Consider the following 21,806-nt stretch of genomic DNA (forward strand, 5'->3'; position numbering starts at 1 on the left):
ACTTTAGTAAAAGTTATTTGTCCCAGACAGCTGCCTATATCTAAGTGGAACTTTAGTTAGCTGTTGTTACATCAAAGTAATTTCACAAATTATAGCATAATAACATTTAATAACAATCTGCAGTGTTAAGGCCTACTGAACATTTTGAGAAAAAAAGTGTCATAAACATATATTCATGCCAGCGCTAACTCTGTTGACAGATTGCGAAAACGATACTGGAATTGTATTCCATGGATAGGCCTATACTTTTAGTGGTGCTCCCATTTGCAAAGTCGAGTAGCCTATTTGACGGTTTCATTTTCCCACTCATGTAATTTCTTCCAACTCCACCTTGTCAGTTTGGGGGCGTAATCCAGCCATCCAATCCAGCCAGCCAGATCCATTGGAACCAAATGACTTTCCAATGAGCGCACAGCCTCGTTAAACCGCGTTGGAGTGGCGCCCTTCTCAGTGCTCCTGTGGACCAGCACTGTCAGCCCTCCTACCATTGATGAATAAAGTGATGGAATGTCTCAAATTAAGAAATTAAAGGGTTTAAAATGTCTTTAATTGGTTGGGTGAAAATCAAAACAGCAGTTGTACAGTGATTCAAACACACATCAACATACAATAAACCAAATATACAGCTGTCCTTTTACACCTGTCCCTGATCAATTAAAAAATGGTGCAATAGGCCTATAGTCCGATCTTATTGCTGTGATTCATATGTCATATTTACACATTTCTCTCCCACATCATCATTATATTGTTACAATTCATTCAGTGATTAATCAATCATTTTCCTATATGTATCCCTCACCTTTGCAATCCCGAAAGCATTACATCCTGAAGTAAATATGTATTTAGGTATAAGAACTGAATGAGTGACACCACTGGACACCCAACAATAGAACTAAGATGATTTGAACTCCATACTCACACTTTAGCTTGCAACTAAACAAAACAGCAAGAACAAAAGGTAATCTACATAAGACTTTCATTCAATAAGCACACAATGAAGCATAAAACCAAACTGTAACAAAGGAGAGTGATGTAACTAGGGTATAAAATAGGCTACAGAATCAAGGCTAAAATAACAGTCCCATAGAAAAGTATTTTCGTGTGACTTATAATATTGCATTTATCTATTTATCTGCCTAATACTGATGGGATTATATTTTTGGCATTATTTGGGTATTTGAGAGATAAATGTTAATTCTCATATTAATAGTGTAGAATATTAGGCTACCTGTCATTAAAAATGTTTGAATGCTTACCCGAGACCTTCATTTTAGCTTGGCACACAAACATACCCAATTGCAATGAGGTTTCAGGACAGTTGGCTAAAAATACATTTTCCTAAAGAATATTTTTTGATGGCACATACTAATAAATGTGTTAGACACCGGTCCCTATTAAAGCATTGTTTGAGTTTACTGGATCCTCGTAGCGAGTTGAGAAGTGAAAGGTCGTGTCCAGGTGTTCATGGCAACGGGGACTCGTTGTACATATCCTCTCCTGGCTCCTCTTCGAACTTCACCTTGCCGTCAGAGGCATCCAGCTACAACAGGTCACACAGTCTCATTAGAGAAACACACAGTTTAGTTGAGTCACACTGATTTATTAGAGGCAGAATTTATTCTAAACCTCCTGAAATGATTTGAAAGATAGCATTTCCAATAGAAATGAAACTGAACCCAATATGTAGAAAATGAATAGCTATACTGACATTCTATTGATCAACAGCTGAATGGGTATTTTGAAAATGTTCTCTGCAGATTCCATCAGGTCCATACTGTTCTCATGTGTATGTGATTTAGTTAAATCTTCTGACCACTCATCGGCATGACAACATAAGGTACTGACCTGGGACCAGGCTCCTACCCAAAACATATGCATGTGTTGTGATTGTAGTTAACCACATTAAAACATTTGTGTGCCACTTACACATTTCATTTCCTTGTCAGTGAAGAGTGTTCCAGTGATGGCCATGCGCAGGGGGATGGTGAGGATGAGGACAAAGGGCAGAGCCAGGGAGAAGGCACTCATCTTCACCATCCAGAGAGCTCCCAAACACACCATCTGGATCAGAGTGAACAAGTGCATCTTCATAGTAGTTACCTGCAGTAAGGAGATGAGAGAAGGAGGGTTAAGACAGGGGCAACACATTGGATATATACATATGTTTACCAGGGGCATAACTTTCACTGGGGACGGGCACATTCTGAAATAGCATTTTTGGCCCGCCCCAGTTTTATCTTTGGAATGTGATACAAAACAAGGCAATGGTGTGCTTTAGGACCATGCGGACGCCTCCGAGTGGTCGGGTAGGCTGTTTGGAGTGTTTATCGGATTGTATAAAAATTAAATACAAAATTATGTCTCCCCCACTTCTAAAACCAAAGTTGCACTCCTGATATTTACTATGGTGTAAAACTTGTAAGTGCAAAGGTAATTTATGATTTTTCAGATAATTACGTTGTGATTGCCACAGTGTGTTATTGTGTAGGAATTGTCTGGTATGTTTCATAAATTAAATAATGATATAAAACGATGAAACAGAAAGGAGGACAAATGGGGGGTGGAGAAAGGCAGCATACCCTTTGTGCGTAGGCGTCAGCAGGATAGTATTTCCTGGGTACAATAAGCAGAAGCATTCGGTCCCACATCTGGATCCCACTGAGTGAGGTTATACCCATGTAGAGGAAGATTCCAAACAGAGCCGTCATGGGAATCATCTTCAGGATAGGCTCCAAGAGAATGGACACACCTGGGAACAACAAACATTTCTCAGACATTTTTAGGAGCTCAACAAAGGACTGTGCTTACCTTTTCTTTAGACACCCAGTGTTCTGTCTGTTCGTCGGGATTGACTGCATCAGCTAAATCTCAGTAGCCTATATGGTAGCACTTACCGACCATGGCGGCCACAAGCATGCCGCTGATCCTTTGCTCCAGCACCTTCTCGATCTCAGGCTTGGGTCCCTTGCTCATGACAGTGAGGGCGTTGGCATGGGTGACAGAACGCACGGTGGCGGCACTCAGCCAGGGCACCCCAAACAGGGAGGCGATGGCACCCATGGTGACCAGGATGAGCAGGTCCAGATGGAAACCAGAGCCCTTCACCATCTTCCTCTCTGGTTTGCTCACAATCAGCCTAGAAAGGTCATAGGTCAAACAATGTTAGGAGGCTTGACGGTTGTGGAGGGACTATGGACATGAAGACAATTTTACTAACGTAGTGATCTGGGACTCGAGGAAGATGAGGATGAAGACCAGCAGGGCTGGCACGCAACACGCCCCCATCATCCAGGCGGGGAAAGGCTTCTTCTCTCCCAGGGGGTTGATGAACCAGCCTCTGGCATTGGGGTTGGACACCATAAGACCCTTGGGCACCACAAGTTTCTGCCAGGGGACACACAAAATACATATGCTGTATTTAATCTATTAATAGATATCCCTTTTTACATGAAACAGTTTAAGGATAGAGTAATATGTTATCCACCGAGATCACCTTTTAGTCAAGGCAACACAAACCTATAAATCACTAACCTGAGTGTAGGCATCCTCAATGGTGATATCCACAGCGATCATGAAGAAAATGGCAATGGGAACACCAAAATCTCCAATCATCCGACGAATCTGGTGATAGGGAAAACATATGAAGTGAAGGCTATCACACACAGAACACAGAGGGGGCTCTCCAGCCCTAAAAGACCCTATCCTGATTCATCTCTCTTCAATACTGTCCAGCAGTAACATACTGTGTAAGCACCAGGTTGTTAAAAGTTTGCTTTGCTCACAGATATACAGTAGTCATCACTGTTGAAAACAGCTGTAGCTCTTACCGGTCCAGGGAGGAAGTGGCCATTTTTGAACTGACGGAGGAAGTATGCGATGAAGAAACACCCGAACATAAGACACATGGAAAGCAGGGCGGTGTTGGGGTAGGCCCTCTCAAGTACGACCTCGTGCACTGTCGTGTTGCCATCATCATGATACTCTATGTGCTCCTTGACCACCGGGTGGAAAGGGTTTTCCAGGGTGTCGTTCAAGTAATCATAGTTCAGAACCAGAGGGTGAGCTTTGAAGATCTGAATAACAAGAGAAGAAAAGTAGGTATGTAGATTAATTAGCAGCGGAGGACAGGAGGGGTGTGAAGGAAAGGAGAAAGACAGGTTTTATTTCTGTATTTACAGTTGAGGTATAAAAAAGTGCTTAGGATGGGATGTTGTGAATGTTGGGATGGATGTGAGGAGATGAGGTGGAGTGATGTGTGGTACCTTGCCGAGCTTGCTGAAGGTCTCGTAGATGAAGATGAGGGAGATGAGGATGGAGAAGATCTCCTGCGTGAAGCGGGAGATGAATTTGACCAGGAAGCTGCCCTCCACGGCCACGATAACCACCACGATGATCACCAGCCACAGGCCTACCCAGATACGGCCCACAATGTACTCAATCTCCTGGGATTTGCAGAACTAGACAATGGGATTTATAAAAATAAGTTGTTTATGTTAATGATGTACTTGCATTGTAACTTTGAAATTCATAGTTATCATAATAGCCAATGCAAATCATGTCTAATATGATTGACATCCTGAGGACATGAAGCAGTGATGGCTCAGCATACTGTCATCAGGGGTTATAGCTAGGGCTCACTGAGCTGTTATGTGAAAGTTCTATGATACATACCGCAAAGAAGGCCTCCTCAAACACCAGCAGTGGTCCAGAGAAGCCGATGACCAGTGTAGGCTGGGCTGCGATGAAGGCGAAGATGATGCCCTGGACGCAGGTGGAGATCATCAGCTCAGACACGCCCATCATGTGCTCCGTCTTATCGGCTGGAGGCAGAGGTCAGGGGGATGAAGGTCATGATTATAACCGCTGTTATGTAGGACTACCCACAAATCCTATATAGAGTCAGTCAGTGCTCCTGTCCTCTATGATACTAGGTGGGTCCCTCCTTCAGACATGAACTCACCCAGCAGGCCTCCGAAGGTGATGGCAGGGGACAGGGCAGCGAAGTAGATGAAGATGACAGCAGCCAGGACCTGGGGGTCGAGGGCGTCTGTGAAGTCACTGATGTAATGGCGGTACCGCCGCTTCATGTCCTTTATCATCCCGCCGAAGGGAATGCCTGTCCGGGCCAGTGGGTCTTCTCTTGGCTCCTCATCGGCCTCATCAGCTGGATACAAAAACAAAACAAATAATGACTCAAAATGAGCACAGACAGAGCAAGTGTTTTGGATGGGTTTAGACTAGAATCTCCAGAATCTCTGCATTTTCTAAATATCAATTTTATTTGGAAAATCATATTAGAAGGAAATGTAGGCCAAGTGTAAACAATCCCTAATTTGGAAATTGAATTAACAAGTTATATGTAGATTTAGATTAGTTGTAACTACAGGGTTAGTCTGTGTGACTGACCTTTGGCCCCGCCACCAAATATGATTCGGGTGTCAGAGGGGCGGAGTCTGTCCTTCAGCATCTTCTTCTGGAAGTCAATGATTGGCTGGAGCATGCTCTCGTCCTGGATCTCAGTGGGCGGGATGACGATGCTGCAGTCCATGAAATCAGCGATGGCATTGGTCAATTCCTTGTTAGTCTGGGCTAGGTAAGCCTCCAGACTAAAGACCTGTAGGACCGGAGACATGGGGAGAGCATGGTTAGCTATTGTAAAACACTGAAAACATTAATCTAGATACTATGAAGCATCTTTTCATTCTTCCCCTCTCCCCTTGCGCTCCTTGGCCTTAATAAGTCCCATCCCTCTTTCCACTCCTATTTTCTCACCCAGTCAGCCATAAGGGCAGCCATGGCACGGCCACTCTCATGGTAATCCACTCCTCCCTGGCTGGGGCCCACCAGCACAAAGACGAAGCGCACCGGCACAGGGGCCTCCAGGGCCCCCTCTATCACCACAGAGTCCCCCAGCCTGACGAAGGCCACGGCAGGCTTCTCCAGGGAGTCCATCACCCCTGGAACAAACACACACACATAGAGCTTAGATTACAGTCTCCATATTCTTTAGAATAAATGGTTGAATAGGCAAATCAGGCAGAGTATCCAGTTGGGCTCCCGAGTGGCGCAGCGGTCTAAGGCACTGCATCTCAGTACTAGAGGCGTTACTACAGACACCCTGGTTCGATTCCAGGAGGTATCACAACCGGCCGTGATTGGGAGTCCCATAGGGCGGCACACAATTGGCCCAGCGTCCGGGTTTGGCCGGTGTAGGCCGCCATTGTAAATAAGAATTTGTTCTTAACTGACTTGCCTAGTTAAATAAAATACATTTTAAAAGTTGGTGGTGAGTTGTATTTCACTTTTCACACACACGACTTACCTGAGAGGACAATGGAGGCTTCCACGCTATCAGTTGTATCTCTCTGAAAAGCGATGGGAGGAAGGTCAGTTGGTGAGATATTGGGAGAGAAAGATAGATTTATCAAAGAAAGAGGAAGAGAGGTTGAATGAAGTCATGAAGTGCTGGAATGATATGTAGATTTAGCAGTGGGATATAGATCCTAAGCCTAGTGTTACCTGCTTGGTGACAGAGAAGGTCTGCATCTCGATGTCTCCTCCCAGGGGTCGAGCTCCAGCTCCCTCAGACTGACTGCGTCTCTGCAGTAGAGCCCTCAGCAGGCCATCTCTATCAGTGGCACGGATCTCACCCTTGCTCTGCAATTCATCCACAACCTTCTCAGCCACAGCAGACAGACTGCTGGCCTGCAGGTCCAGAATGATCGCACCTGAACACACAGACAGAGTTTTGGGATAGGTCAAACATGGCCTGTTGCTGCCTGCCATCTATTGTTGGAAATACGGTTTCATATGGTGGCTCTGTGAAAAGATTCATTTGCTAATATGAAATTATCCAGATTATGTCAAGAAATTATTATAGATTGAGTGATAAACACAGTGAATTTGTTCAGATAGTCACCTGTGCTCATGATCTTGCGAAGCTGGATCAGACTCTTGAAGGTGAGGTAGGAGACGTGGGAGGGGCCCCACTTGCCCGTTGCTGGGTTCAAATTCTCCTCATAGCCCACCCAGCGGCCAGTCTCCTGCCAGCTGCTGCCCATGAGCTCATTCAGCTCCACATAGGCCTGAGACACACACACACAACATCATGCTCAGGTTCAAAATGGCAACTTCCTTGTCAATATACTAGGAATACGTTTATTTGAAGCTATACCCCAAATGGGGCTTACCTGAGCATCCCCTCTGGTGTTGGCGTTGGTGTTCAGGTTCAGATAGGCTGAAATACAGAGAGGTAGTGTTCAGTCCTAGCACTCCATTGGAGGTGTAATTGTGTAGGAGAGACATACAGAGGGGAGTAGAGAGAATGTGTTGATGAGCGTTTAGTGCTCACCCTCTGGGTCAGTGTGAATGACGATGCTCTGGATGGCCTGGTCGCTGTCCTCTTCCTGCCTGCTCTGCTCCAGGTCATAGTTGCCACTGTGGCCTGGTGGGGTCCTGGGGAGGGAGGGGGAGGGAGGGGGAGGGGGGAGAACCAGGTTAGTGAGGGGAGGCACGGGACGCAGGTGTGCTGCTCCTCAACACCTGTCCATGTCTCACCAGATCTTACAGACAACAGACCAGGTTGTGCTCCTTTCTTTCATGAAGTACCTGCAGCTCCTGGTGTTTAGTGTTCTGGCCAAAAGGGGCAGCAAAAGCCTGTATGACATCTGTATATTCTGTAGTCTCAGAATCATTCGCTGGTTGTGTTACCAGAGATTGGTGACTTCAGTGAGAGACTTGGGCAAGCTCTGCATTATCAGTCCTGCCTTCTCAGATAAGGACGTCATGCTGGTTTAGACCAGTGGGGGGTGATGTTGTATAATCATTTACAGTAGGCCTACTTCTGATCACTCTCACTGACAATCTAGACAACCACTTGATGTAGCTGCATTCACAAAATCTTGTTTTAGACTCTTTCACCCATTCATTTAATTCCTTCTAATATTGTTCAGGTTGGACTTTTTGTATGAGGAAATGCTAATTCGACTTAAAAAATGAACTTTTAAGAGGGGAGAGCACTCACGGTCTGATCGGAGATGGGAAAGCAGAGTCACTCTCCTCCTCATAGGACATGACATCCTGGATGGAATCAGAGAGAGAGGGGGGGGGGGGGGGGGGGTCAAAGTAAAAGATGTAAATAAAATGTTACAAATACTTTGAATTGACAACTCATATTTCCCCATTCCATTTACTGCATTATTGCAATAAAAACGTGTTTTATCCACCTCTCCAAAAGACAGATCGTTCTCCATTGGAGTGTGTCAGTGCTTGCTTCGTCTGTCCTTAAACTTTCAGCAACGTTTGTGCATACCCTGTAATGTGAATGCACATTGACATAAATTAATAAACACAAACACACTAGAATTAGACACATGAAATACAGACATGCATTTGACATTTATTTTACCATTGAAATGAACAATCTCTTACAAGAGAGACCTGGCCAAAAAAGCAAAACACTACAGTTTAAAAAAATAAATGTACACATTGAGCAACAACATGGTTTAGGGAAGTGTCGTGCAACTAAGGGTCAAAACACTGACAGCCCCTCACTTCATTTGATATCATAGTGTTTACCCTTGCTTTAAACAAATTTAAATGTAGGAGCTCTTGTAATTTCCAGGACTTCTTGAAGCTTGTTCCAAATGGAAGGGCCAGAGAACCCTCCCCGGATTTTGTGTTAAATGCTCTACAACAAAGCTTTCTTAGTGTCCAACAAGCTTTCTCTACCCTTAACCTTGTTCTGAACACCTCCAAAACAAAGGTAATGTGGTTTGGTAAGAAGAATGCCCCTCTTCCCACAGGGGTTATTACTACCTCTGAGGGTTTAGAGCTTGAGGTAGTCACCTCATACGAGTACTTGGGAGTATGGCTAGACGGTGCACTGTCCTTCTCTCAGCACATATCAAAGCTGCAGGCTAAAGTTTAATCTAGACTTGGTTTCCTCTATCGTAACTGCTCCTCTTTCACCCCAGCTGCCATACTAACCCTGATTCAGATGACCATGCTACCCATGCTAGATAAAAAAGACATAATTTGTAGATCGGCAGGTAAGGGTGCTCTCGAGCGGCTAGATGTTCTTTACCATTCGGCCATCAGATTTGCCACCAATGCTCCTTATAGGACACATCACTGCACTCTATACTCCCCTGTAAACTGGTCATCTCTGTATACCCGTCGCAAGACCCACTGGTTGATGCTTATTTATAAAACCCTCTTAGGCCTCACTCCCCCCTATCTGAGATATTTACTGCAGCCCTCATTCTCCACATACAACACCCATTCTGCCATTCACATTCTGTTAAAAATCCCCAAAGCACACACATCCCTGGGTCGCTCCTCTTTTCAATTCGCTGCAGCTAGCGACTGGAACGAGCTGCAACAAACACTCAAACTGGACCGTTTTATCTCAATCTCTTCATTCGAAGACTCAATCATAGACACTCTTACTGACAGTTGTAGCTGCTTTGCGTGATGCATTGTTGTCTCTACCTTCTTGCCCTTTGTGCTGTTGACTTTGCCCAATAATGTTTCTACCATGTTTTTGTGCTGCTACCATTTTGTGTTGCTACCATGTTGTTGTCATGTTATGTTGCTACCATGCTGTGTTGTCATGTGTTGCTGCCTTGTTATGTTGTTGTTTTAGGTCTCTCTTTATGTAGGGTTGTGTCTCTCTTGTTGTGATGTGTGTTTTGTCCTATATTTCTATTGTATTTATTAAAATACATTTTTTTATCCCAGGCCCCCATCCCCGCAGGAGGCCTTTTGCCTTTTGGTAGGCCGTCATTGTAAATAAGAATGTGTTCTTAACTGACTTGCCTAGTTAAATAAAGGTTAAATAAAAAAAATATTTAAAAAACAATGAACCTTTTTCCTCTATCTCTGTACGGCACAGTGTAAGGCACAGTCAACAATGCAAGTCAGCGCAGGCGATAGTTGTCATTTTTCTGCTGGACAATGTAGGTACACAGGTGAAAAGGGAGCTGTCTCAGTATGGCCTTATAAATATAAACATACCAATGACTTAGTCTCCGAAGAGCTAAGGAATGCCAGCCCGCTCTCATATAGAGGGGGGATATTAGGGGATTCCCTCTAATGTCACAATCAATGGTTCAACAGTGACATCGAATAAGACCTTGCTCTAGTCTACACCTCTCAGCTCTATCTTGACCATTTTGGGGGAGGGGGAGGGGCTTATGGCCCTGGGCCTGAAGAATAATTCTGGGAATACCTGAGACTCAACTGCCCCTGCATCAGTTCTATAACTGGGGTAATCTGGGTTAAACTCCAATTGTGGTCATCTGGGGTAAACTCTGACTGGGGTAATCTGGGGTAAACTCTAATTGGGGTAATATGGGGTAACCTCTAATTGGGGTAATCTGGGGTAAACTCTGACTGGGGTAATCTGGGGTAACCTCTAATTGGGGTAATCTGGGGTAAACTCTGACTGGGTTCATCTGGGGTAAACTCTGACTGGGGTGTTCTGGGGTAAACTCTAATTGGGGTAATCTGGGGTAACCTCTAATTGGGGTAATCTGGGGTAAACTCTGACTGGGTTAATCTGGGGTAAACTCTAATTGGGGTAATCTGGGGTAAACTCTGACTGGGGTAATCTGTGGTAAACTCTGACTGGGGTAATCTGTGGTAAACTCTGACTGGGTTACTCTGGGGTAAACTCTAACTGGGCTAATCTGGGGTAAACTTTATCTGGGGTAATCTGGTGTCAACTCTAAATGGACTGTTTTTGTCATGTTTTCATGGACTACTCATACACACAGTGAACCCAAATTGGTCACAATGTGTCACAAGCCCAACCAACAGGGCATATGAACTTCTACACAAGTAAGCCTTATAAACAGACTTATGACACATTTTGAGGCCCATTTAATCAAGATACCACCAGCTCATGTCACAGCCCCTATGAGCCGGGCTCCTAACCATGAGTCAGCCGTTGAGACAGTGTGGCCCTTGCAGTGGTTTGAGTAGGAGACTCACAGAGTCTTATCTCTGGTTTACGCCCTCCTCAGGCCAGACAGACACCCTAGTGCTCTAGTCATCTATTACAGTAACTTACAATATTACAATTCATACTGTAACAACTATTTAACAGATCTACTCTACTCCAAAAACAGTAAAGAAAAAAAAGGCTGGTGGTACAATGACAGGCAATACAAATCTTTAAGTGTAAAGTGAGAAGTAGAATATTTTAATGTGTATTAACTTAAAATTGTGTCTTCATATATCTGGTTACACAATGAATATGTAGTGCTCCAAATACACATAAAACAATGTTGATTAGAAATACTATGCAAATGTGTTTAACATTGGAACAACAGAGGCTGATGGGCAGATAAGACACTGTTCACTACCGCCAAAGTCTCTCAAACCTTGTGACCCTGAGTTTTTTAAACCTCCGTCGACCACTAAATTAAGGTGAGCGGGAAAACTTTAAAAAGTCAACTTTCTTCACATATACCATCACTAATTAAACTGATGAAGAGAAGTGTGATGTTAGCTGTTATTTGAAACATCACGGTCCACAACCAAACACTACAGACCTTAAATTGTACTATACAACTCACACATAATGCTAGATTTTACAGTCATTTTTGTACCAATTACAAACAAGAAAAAAAGCACCTGGGTCATTGTACGGTTAGTTAGCAACAGACTAATTGAGAGACTTGGGTTGTAGAAAGACAAACTCCAACTTGCAGCTATGTCATTCCAAAAATGTATTCTCACTGATAGGCATATATGATACAATTTTAGTATAAACCTCAGATACATGGAAAGTTAAATAAAGTTGTCTGTCGCATGTTTCATTCAAATCCCCACCTTTTCTCACCTGTACTCCACTCAATACCACTGACCCCCAAGCCCCCTCAATGACAGACCCCCAGTAAAGGACCCCCGGCCTGGGAAGCCACACCCTTACCTGCACAAAGGTGATCCAGCCTAGTCTGTGGCAGTAGAAATAGGTTGATCGCCACGATGCTAACGTAAACGTACCCAATGATAGAGTGACCTGGGGCTGATGGAGAGGCAGAGAGAGAGAAAGAGAGAAATGGAGGGAACACCCATTTGAAAGTACGCCGGGGCAAGAAACGCTGTACTACGTTCAGCACCAAAGGGGATAGAGAGATAAGGCCTGTGTGACAGACAAACAGCCCTATCGATGTGGCCCACCTTGGGCCAGGGATATCCCAACCCTCCTCTCTCCCCTCCGCCCTCTCTGTTTGGAATGCTGCCAAGTCAGGACACAGGGTGCCAGAGAGACCAAACCTGTATGGACCAACAGGACCAGCTTCACCCTGCATGGAGGGGAAAGGGGGTATGCAAGGGGGGCACTCTATCAGGACGTGAGCATCTTGACTTCTGACGTCCTCTTGTTTACGTACTAGGGATTCCCTTCTATGAAAGGAGGGATTCCCCTTCATGATGACCTTGAGTGGATTTTATTATTAAAAATAACCTTTTCCATTAAGAGCTGCCAAACTTATGACCAGGCCTCGGTCACACTTTATTTGGACAGTCCGGATTTTCCATCAGTAGATGGTCTACAGATGGTCATACTATCAACAATCTGTTAATAAGCAACTCCTTGCTAAGATTACGGTTAGGGTTAGGTTAAGAATAAGGGTTAGAGTAAGGTTAGGGTTAGAGTTAAGTTTAGGGTTAGGATAATGGTTAAGGTTAGGGTTAGAGCTAGGGTTAGTAGATAGTTAGTTGAAATGTTACTGATAGTCTGTAGATAGTCCGTATAGCATCTACAAATGGACTATCCAAATAAAGTGTTACCCAGGCCCCCACTGACACATGCCATACTGTATGACCTACTGTAACTCCCCCATCATCCTGTGGCTTAATGTTCAGATCATCTGATCAACCTTGATCCATTTAGGGCCTTGATTGGGTCTTGGTTTTCAAACACTAGAAACTCATGACAGCAACATACAATGAAACAAGTAAATATATATTGTGTATCCAAATACAGAGAGCCTGATGGTGGGGGTCTGTGGGTGACCTGTACCATACCTCTATGAGACAGGAGAGGAACATCCATCCAGACTTGTAATGAGATGAACAGAGATTGAAATATTTAACTATATTTCCATTTGCTCTGATTCTACAAAACACACAACATACTGTATCTGTGTTTGTATCTGAATACCTGTATGAACGATCTCTCCAGTTTTGCGTGAGGAACTTTCTCTATTTTGTGCACCTCCTGTAAGGGAAATAACAAAATGTTTATACTACTGTAAATGCTGGCCCTTGTAATTGAAAAACCGTATAGCCCGGTTGAAATAAATTTTTATTAACTGGCTCAATGCTTGTTGGATCTTTCTTTTTTTTGGCGAGGTAACTTTGAGGAAATCAATAACATCCCCTGTTACCACTCAACAACTGTTGTTACTTTAAACGCAAATGTTATTGATGCTCCACCACCATTCTTGCCAGTAGTCAATTAATGCTGAATCAATCTGTGAAAAGCATGAATTGGAAATTAGAAATATGACAGTGTGTTCATCCATGCTCATGACAGAGGGGTTACTAGATAAGCAGTGGACCACACCCATGTGTTTACTTTAGAGCAGGGGTACTCATCTCTTACCCTATGAGGTCCGGAGCCTGATGGTTTTCGGTTCTACCTGATAATTAATTGCACCCACCTGGTGTCCCAGGTCTAAATCGGTCCCTTATTAGAGGGGAACAATGAAAAAATGGAGTGGAACTGTCTTCAAGGCTTCGAGTTGAATTTCAGGGCTCTAGATGTTCACTGCACTTGGGCTTTTGCATTCACAATTTTTCCCCGTTTACTATAGCGCCTATGCTATTTCCCATTCAATTTATGGCACCTGTCTCAGAGCTAAATGGTATTGTAATGTACTCATTGTGAACATGTGATCTGATCAGCCTTTTATGTTATGTATATGTAAATGAAATGTTATAAGCAGGAACTGAAGCATTCTGGGAATGATAATAGTGTGTCTTGTTGAGGGAGTATCAAAGGTATTGAATTACTGAGAAAACAATAAATAATAGGACAAATCAAAAGGGGAGAAGCCTGAGAGAGAGAGGGAGACGGACAGGGATAGAGAAAATTGCAATTTTGCTGTGGCACAGGGCGGTTATCATTAATAGTTGAGGTGCATCTGCTGTGTCCATATGCCTCTGTACTGTACCTCTTTAGCATTATCGTACGTAATATGCAGAACATAGATGAGGACATAATTCTCTTGGGGTTGTTTGTCTTGGGAGTCATGGTGTCCTCGGTTCAATCCCCGCAAGGAGCAATGTATTCCCGGCCATTAGCTACAATATTGACAAACTTAAGAGGCTGTTGGTTGCATCCTTCTTGTGACATACAGTCACTTACCAGCTTCCTAATTGATCGAATCCGATGCAGGAGGGAATCTCCTCTAACAAATCATATGACAAACCAATAACACCATAAAAAAATCATACTTCACAGAGTTGAGAAATTATTGTTGACTGGTATGGAGGGGTCTATTGCAAAAATTATCATGGCAACCCAATCATATATGAATTGCACAATGCTAATTTTGAATGCTTCAATTCATAAAGTTCTGTTGGGGGAATTGTGTGGCACAAAATGGGCGGCAGAGACGGTGACAGTACTATGGAGCTCATAGACTGAGACGATAGGCTCTATCAGGCATAGAGCAAGCAGGCTTGCATGAATTATCACTCCTTACCAGAGCCTGTACCCTGGACCCACCTAGCCAGTGTCAGCCACTTACCACCCAAGGAGCAGAAACTCATAAAGGGCCAAAGTGGAAAACCATCAACCAAGCAAAAGGAATTTAACAGACAGTACACAACGCAGAAAATACTGTAGAAGTCAGATACATGTGAAAACTAATTCAGCAAATATCACTTCACAGAATAGGACTGTTTAACGCTGAGTTGAGTATGGCAAGTAATAGAAAACTGTAGGCAAAGGATTTTGCCTGTGTCACCCTCTAGTGTACAAATGTGCCTCAGTGAAAACAAGTGTCTGTATGGGTTGCGGTCTCCTCCTTCCTCCTGTGTTGCCAGTAAAGCCTGGGTTCTGAACATGACAACAATTAGGAAGAAAACAAACAATGTCATTTTATTTTGAGATTGAAGTCCTCTCAGTGGGTATCAAACATTGTCATCAGCCATCAATAACAGTATTCAGCGATGATAATTCAAATGGCGTGTGATGAACATGGGCTGATGTCTCGTTAGTGTAGCAGACAGACCAGTGGGTGGTGGCCTTCATTACCATAACGAGCAATTCATCTACTCAACTGACCAGTTCTACTTAAAGCTAATTGCAAAGCATCAGTTGCAATATGGGAGATCAATGCACAGTAACACAACGCGAGACAGGCTTCAGCAGCTCAAATGGATCGTTTATCTGGCTGATGATGGTGCTGTAAACAGATAGGCATGGAAGATCTGGAGTAAGGAAGTTCCACCCAACCAGACTTCACATGTCCTCCCTTTCTCTGATCCCATATCATAGGAGCTGCCAGGACTGGGGTCATCATACTATAAACCTTTCAGCTTTGGGCTACAGTAATCATATAATGTCCTGGAACACTGCAATGGGAGCAGAGAGAGAGAAGGAACAGAAAGGAGTCTCTGCTGTGTGAGTGGTGACAGACAGCAGCATTGGTCTGAGTGATAACTGTTGGAGGATGGAGGGAACTGAGATCTACAGGATGACACAAGGTGGGCGATTTCTGGTCCACTTTTCCACTTGCTTGCCATCATAGGTGTTCTGGAGAGCGTCCCTGACCTGAAGGGGCATACACATTGTTGAGACCATTTGTGTGAATTTCAAAATATTTGTGTCAATTTCAGTGATGTAAACAAACTGTCTGAAGTTGACAGTTCTGCAACTTCAGAGGAGAAAGCTTCCTTTACTCACATCCTTTTCCATGGGGAAGCCACCTGTTTCCAGCTTGGAGAAGACCAGCTCCCCGTTGATCTCCAACTCAAAGCTGCCTGCAGAAACAACAGCATTACACTTCTCTTCAAAACAAATGTAGGTTTAACCTTGATGGACACATACACAAAACAGGTATGAAAACTGGTATTTTACCAAAAAGAATAGGTAAATATGACAACAATACATTTCACTGTAGCCACTGTGCTTCTGCATCTGCATTGCTTGCTCTTTGGGGGTTTAGGCTGGGTTTCTGTATAGCACTTTGTGACAACTGCTAATGTAAAAAGGGCTTTATAAAATAAATGTGATTGATTGGTTATACAGCTGACCTTTTCGTCCTACAAAGCCCGACACCTCCGCCTCAGGAAACTCCACAGCGACAGCCTGCTGAAGTTTCTTGTAGCGGGGCTCGTACCCTCATTGGCCACTGAAACAGTGATAGAAAACCAAAACTGTGATGAATAATTAAAACGGCATAAAAACATACAACATACCTGAATGTTAAAAGGTATGGCAGTTGCCATATTTCCATAGTTTGCATAATGGAAATGTTCCATGACTTCCATAGTTTCCAGCCTCTTTGTTAAACAAACGCATCCTCCCAGATATAAATGAATATAAACCTACCAGTACTCCACTCTGATCTGCACCACACCCATGGCTTTTGACCCAGATTCTTCTTCTCACTCCTTTCTTCTTGATTGTGCTTCGCTGATGTAAAGGTGTTTTGCCCAGATGACTGAGGTTGGAGGAGTAAGAAACCTCAATATGAAAATACAATAGCAGCAATCGTAACCTGCCTCCTTAGTTATAAGTCTAATAGGGTATATTGGATTTCAGGTTTACTGTCCCAGGTAGGGTTGGACCAGTGATCAACTGAAACAGGCAAGTTACTACACGATAGTTAACTGTTTTTTCATGTAAAACAATAAAACATTGCAAAAACAAAAACCATTGACAATCGAGACACCAAAGGCTCATCATCCTGAGTTATTTGAAGTTTCTATCCTTTTCTATAGTAATGGATAAGTTCTAGAAAAACATTGAAACGTGTATTGAGACAATAATATAGCTGGGCAGGGTATTGGATTCCATGTCAAGACCATAACATGCAGGAACAACACCTCCACAAAATGTCATATCTGAGAGGATCTATTCCTACTCAGAGTGAGTTGGAAACATTTCAGTTAACAGAAGTACATAGCTAGCTTGATGGCAGTGGTATTTTGAGCTGAACACCAGTTAATCCAGGAAGAAAAATTCAAATTGCCCTGAACATCTATTCAATGTGGAATTACAATTTCAGTTTACTTCCTGAATCTAATTAATTAAAATTGACAGCAAACCTGCTTAACACATTCAATACAGGAAGAAAAACTCGGACACACTTTACTGTAGCCAGTCAACAGGGTTTGATCAAGGCAGGCGCAATGTATGAAACGTACCAAGATGCTTCTTGCTCCAAAGGCTTTTCTCTTCCTACTGCAGTTGTCATGGCTGGCTCTGTGTTGACATTACAGCGTGGGTGTAGCCTACAGCTGTTCCCCCCATAGAATGATCACATGACAGTGGCATTCGATGTCTGAATGTGAGCATCAACAAGAGAGTAATTACCGAGACCTGAGTAACACACCTGAGGTGCTATGTTGCCATGGGGACGTACTGTATGGAGAGTTCAGACCTGTGAATGAGCCAACACTCTAATAATATGGTAATATGTTGTCACATAGCCCTTTGGAACGGACATGTTCTCCATTCTAATGGAGTTGAGTAGTTATTACAGAAGTGAAACAAAGAGAAGAAAAAGCATGTTAAGTAGTTTTGAGCATGACACATTAAGGCAATACTAACATATTTATACAGTTAAATAATCCATAACTTTATTTTGTGATAGAAGTTCTCCTAATGGGTATCATACTTGACAGCCTTGGGAAACAGAAAAAAAATAGTATTCAGAGATGATATTCAATAAACTGTGCACATAAACAGACCAGTGAGAGATGGCTTTCAAAACAACGAAGGATTTATCGACTTGCAAGGTCAGCTCTACTAATAGTAAAGCTGATCATATATAAAAGCCACTGAGTCAATGAAAATGCATTATCTATGATTCAGTGGCAGTATACAATTGCAAATTCACAAGAGGTTTGGATACTACAGTGTTTCTCACGTTTCGGCTAAAGAGAACAGTTCAAAACAGAGATATAGTTCACTGTTAAAGACACTGCCTGGAATGCTCCAGGCAGATTAGCTATAAGATGGACAAAACCTGATTACATCCAAGTTCCGACATTGAGATACACTAGTTTTAAAGAGAAATAAAAGTTAAAAATCTAAGCTTCAACCTTGTTTAAAGTGTCTCCACTTTAGAACACATCTTATTAAATAAATTGACAAACATTGCATTGACAGGTTCAAGCAGCACATTCATCATCATAGTAGGGTACAGGATACAAGTTGGGAAACAGGGCTTATGATGCTTAGAGCTAGGTGATAGAATTATTTTCAGAGGGCAGAAAATAATTGAGCTCCTTCCCATCTTGCTTTTGGTACTCAATAACATTTATCTTTTACGTTCATCAAAACTTTATTTATGTCTGGCCAATGATGGTGCTGTATTATTTGAGAGGAATTAGAACAATCAGGCAGTAACTGTCTGCCAGGCAATGAGGCTTCTGGAATATAATAGGGTGCTCCCCCCAACCCGTCTGCCCCTCGATCTTACGGTCTCCTCCATTTCTCTGATCCCATAACATAGGAGCTGCCAGGACTGGGGTCATCATACTATAAACCTTTCAGCTTTGGTCTACAGTAATCATATAATGTCCTGGAACACCTCAATGGGAGCAGAGAGAGAGGGGAGAGAGAAGGCACAACAAAACCTTACGACAGGTTGTACTCTAAATCAAAGACAGTGGTCTTAGTCCAACTCTGCTAGTGTAGTTTCAACAGAGAGTTGTGTGTCACCCTCATGCCCGGTTAGTGCAAAGGCTGAGTGAATAATGACAGTGGCAGTGATGGATGCGCATTGTCCTGTCTTCAGCATGGTGCTGTCAGGAGAGGGCAGGGTTGGAGAATAGAGGGAGAGGAGATCTACAGGATGACACAAGGCGGGCGGCTCTTGGTGATCTTCTCCACTGGCTTGCCATCATGGGCTTTCTGTATAGCGTCCATGATCTGCAGGGGGACAAGACATCTTGTGTCATTATGGGTAGTCATTGGCAGTTGACACACACAGTGTGTCAGACATTAAAATGACAGCCTTGTAAGAAGTTAACAACTTACGTCGTCTTCATATGGGAAGCCGCTTGTTTCGAGCTTGGAGAAAACTACTTGCCCATTGATCTCAATCTCAAAACTGCCTGCAGAAACAAAAGCATCAAATCAAGGAAAACAATGTAGTCTGAGAATATAGTAGAGACATACACTCACCAGCCAGTTTATTAGGTACACCACCCAGAAAATGGTTCACTCCTACAGACAGTGAGTCATGTGGCCGTGGCTAGCTGTATAAAGCAGGCAGACCGGCAGAGGCATTCAATTGCTGTGTGATTGGATGTTAGAAGAATGGGCAAAACGAGTGACCTAAGTGACTTTGAGTGCGGTATGATTGTTGGTGCCAACAGTGGTGTGTAGAATAGCATTTTAGAACGCACATCTCATCTCATCCTTGTCACGGATGGGCTGTTGCAGCAGACATCCAAACTGGGTTCCACTCCTATCAGCTAAACACAAGAAGAAGCGGCTCCAGTGGGCACGCGATCGCCAACACTGGACAATTGAGAAGTGGAAAAACGTCACCTGGTCCGACGAATCCCGGTTCCTGTTGCTTTATGCTGATGGCAGTCAGGATTTGGCGTAAGCAGCATGAGTCCATGGACCCATCCTGTCTGGTGTCAATGGTACAGGCTGATGGCGGTGGTGTACCACGATCCAATCTGCAGCAACTGCATGATGCCATTGCATCAGTGTAGACCAACATCCTTTTGGAATGTGTCTGACTTGAAGAATCCATTCCCCCAAATATTTCAGGGCGTTCTGGAGGCAAAGGGGGGTCCGTGTGGCAGTGCCACTGTCATTACTCACTCAGCCTTTGCACTAACCCGGCATGAGGGTGACACACACCTCTAATAAACTGTCCAGTGAGTATAGAAGAACATGTAACGATGTCAAAATGCTTCACATTATTAGTGTACTTACCAACACTGTACATACCTGTATTGTCTGTAGTAGGCTATGTGGAAAGGACCAACTTACCTTGCCTTCCTACGAAGCCCGACACTTCCGCTTCAGTGAATTCCGCGGTGACAACCCGCGCGAGCTCCTGATAGCGGGGCTCGTACCCTCATCCACCGCTAAAGACAACGACAAAACAAAAACATGGCTTAGTGATGAATAATTATCCCTAAAGTAGTTGGGGGAAAATGTCCAAGCAATGTCTAAGGTAAACATTCATCAACTAACGTTAGCTAGCATAAAACATAGCCCGTTTCATAATAGAAGAGTGGGTACACTGCGCTATGAAAGTGGCTGGTTCGAGCTGCTAGCTACTGTAGCTACAGTAGCTAGCTAAAACGCATGGGAGTTGCTTAAAAAAAGGCAAAAAATCCAATAAATGGAAAATAAACATACCAGTATTCGACTTTGACTTGCACACCCATGGCTGTTGAAGAAACTAGCTAGCTTGCTAGTTCCTTCTTCTCGATAAGCTGATTCAGGTTTGACCTAAAGACACGATTGTGTAACACAGATGCTAAAAAGGCTAACCTGCTAGCTAAAGCGTATGAGCAGAGAAATGCTTTTGGTTGGCGTAACCAGAGGTGGGAGGAGCGAGAAAAAGCAGGAAGAAAATACTAGCAGGGACCTGTTCCAATAGTTTTGAAATGCATCCATCCTTTCCCTTTCTTCTTCCCTTCTTTGAGATGATTGATAATATGTTTGAATGGCAAATACTATAGACATATAGGTGAGGTTTGGGTCGTTATTGGTGACACTGCAATCCAACTTTGAAGCAAAAAACGCCCCATTCAAGAAATTTAGAACCAGGAACAGATATAGCCCTTGGTTCTCTCCTGACCTGACTGCCCTTAACCAACAGAAAAACATCCTATGGCGTTCTGCATTAGCATCGAACAGCCCCCGTGATATGCAACTTTTCAGGGAAGCCAGAAACCAATATACACAGGCAGTTAGAACAGCCAAGGCTAGCTTTTTCAAGCAGAAATTTGCTTCCTGCAACACAAATTCAAAAAAGTTCTGGGACACCGTAAAGTCCATGGAGAATAAGAACACCTCCTCCCAGCTTCCAACCGCTCTGAAGATAGGAAACACTGTCACCACCGACAAATCCACTATAATTGAGAATTTCAATAAGCATTTTTCTACGGCTGGCCATGCTTTCCACCTGGCTACCCCTACCCCGGACAACAGCACTGCCCTCCCCTCTGCTACTCGCCCAAGCCTTCCCCATTTCTCTTTCTCCCAAATACAGTCAGCTGATGTTCTAAATGAGCTGCAAAATCTGGACCCTTACAAATCAGCCGGGCTAGATAATCTGGACCCTTTCTTTCTAAAACTATCTGCTGAAATTGTTGCCACCCCTATTACTAGCCTCTTCAACCTCTCTTTCGTGTCGTCTGAGATCCCCAAAGATTGGAAAGCAGCTGCGGTTATCCCCCTCTTCAAAGGGGGGGACACCCTTGACCCTAACTGCTACAGACCTATATCTATCCTACCCTGCCTTTCTAAGGTCTTCGAAAGCCAAGTCAACAAACAGATTACCGACCATTTCGAATCCCACCACACCTTCTCCGCAATGCAATCTGGTTTCAGAGCTGGTCATGGGTGCACCTCAGCC

At 43.6% G+C, this 21,806-nt stretch overlaps 1 protein-coding gene and 2 pseudogenes across 1 annotated transcript; all 3 read right to left on the reverse strand.

Moving 5' to 3' along the window:
* Nucleotides 1-525: 525 nt before the first annotated feature.
* LOC139565131 (band 3 anion exchange protein-like) lies at nt 526-12,076 on the reverse strand. Its single transcript, XM_071385234.1, has 20 exons — nt 11,939-12,076; nt 8,226-8,312; nt 8,024-8,079; nt 7,352-7,455; nt 7,191-7,237; nt 6,920-7,085; nt 6,520-6,728; nt 6,323-6,365; nt 5,773-5,957; nt 5,407-5,614; nt 4,961-5,164; nt 4,672-4,820; nt 4,263-4,457; nt 3,828-4,073; nt 3,532-3,621; nt 3,218-3,384; nt 2,895-3,136; nt 2,580-2,749; nt 1,927-2,100; nt 526-1,540 (listed from the first exon to the last, which is right to left on the reverse strand). The coding sequence occupies exons 2-20, from the start codon at nt 8,250-8,252 to the stop codon at nt 1,463-1,465; spliced, it is 2,760 nt and encodes a 919-aa protein (XP_071241335.1). The 5' UTR covers nt 8,253-8,312; nt 11,939-12,076; the 3' UTR covers nt 526-1,462.
* Nucleotides 12,077-15,095: 3,019 nt separating this feature from the next.
* On the reverse strand, nt 15,096-17,617 carry LOC139564746 (migration and invasion enhancer 1-like; annotated as a pseudogene).
* Nucleotides 17,618-17,803: 186 nt separating this feature from the next.
* LOC139564747 (migration and invasion enhancer 1-like) lies at nt 17,804-20,813 on the reverse strand (annotated as a pseudogene).
* Between the last annotated feature and the right edge of the window lie 993 nt (nt 20,814-21,806).

The sequence above is a fragment of the Salvelinus alpinus genome, chromosome 36, assembly GCF_045679555.1.
Source record: "Salvelinus alpinus chromosome 36, SLU_Salpinus.1, whole genome shotgun sequence".
NCBI lineage: Eukaryota > Metazoa > Chordata > Actinopteri > Salmoniformes > Salmonidae > Salvelinus > Salvelinus alpinus.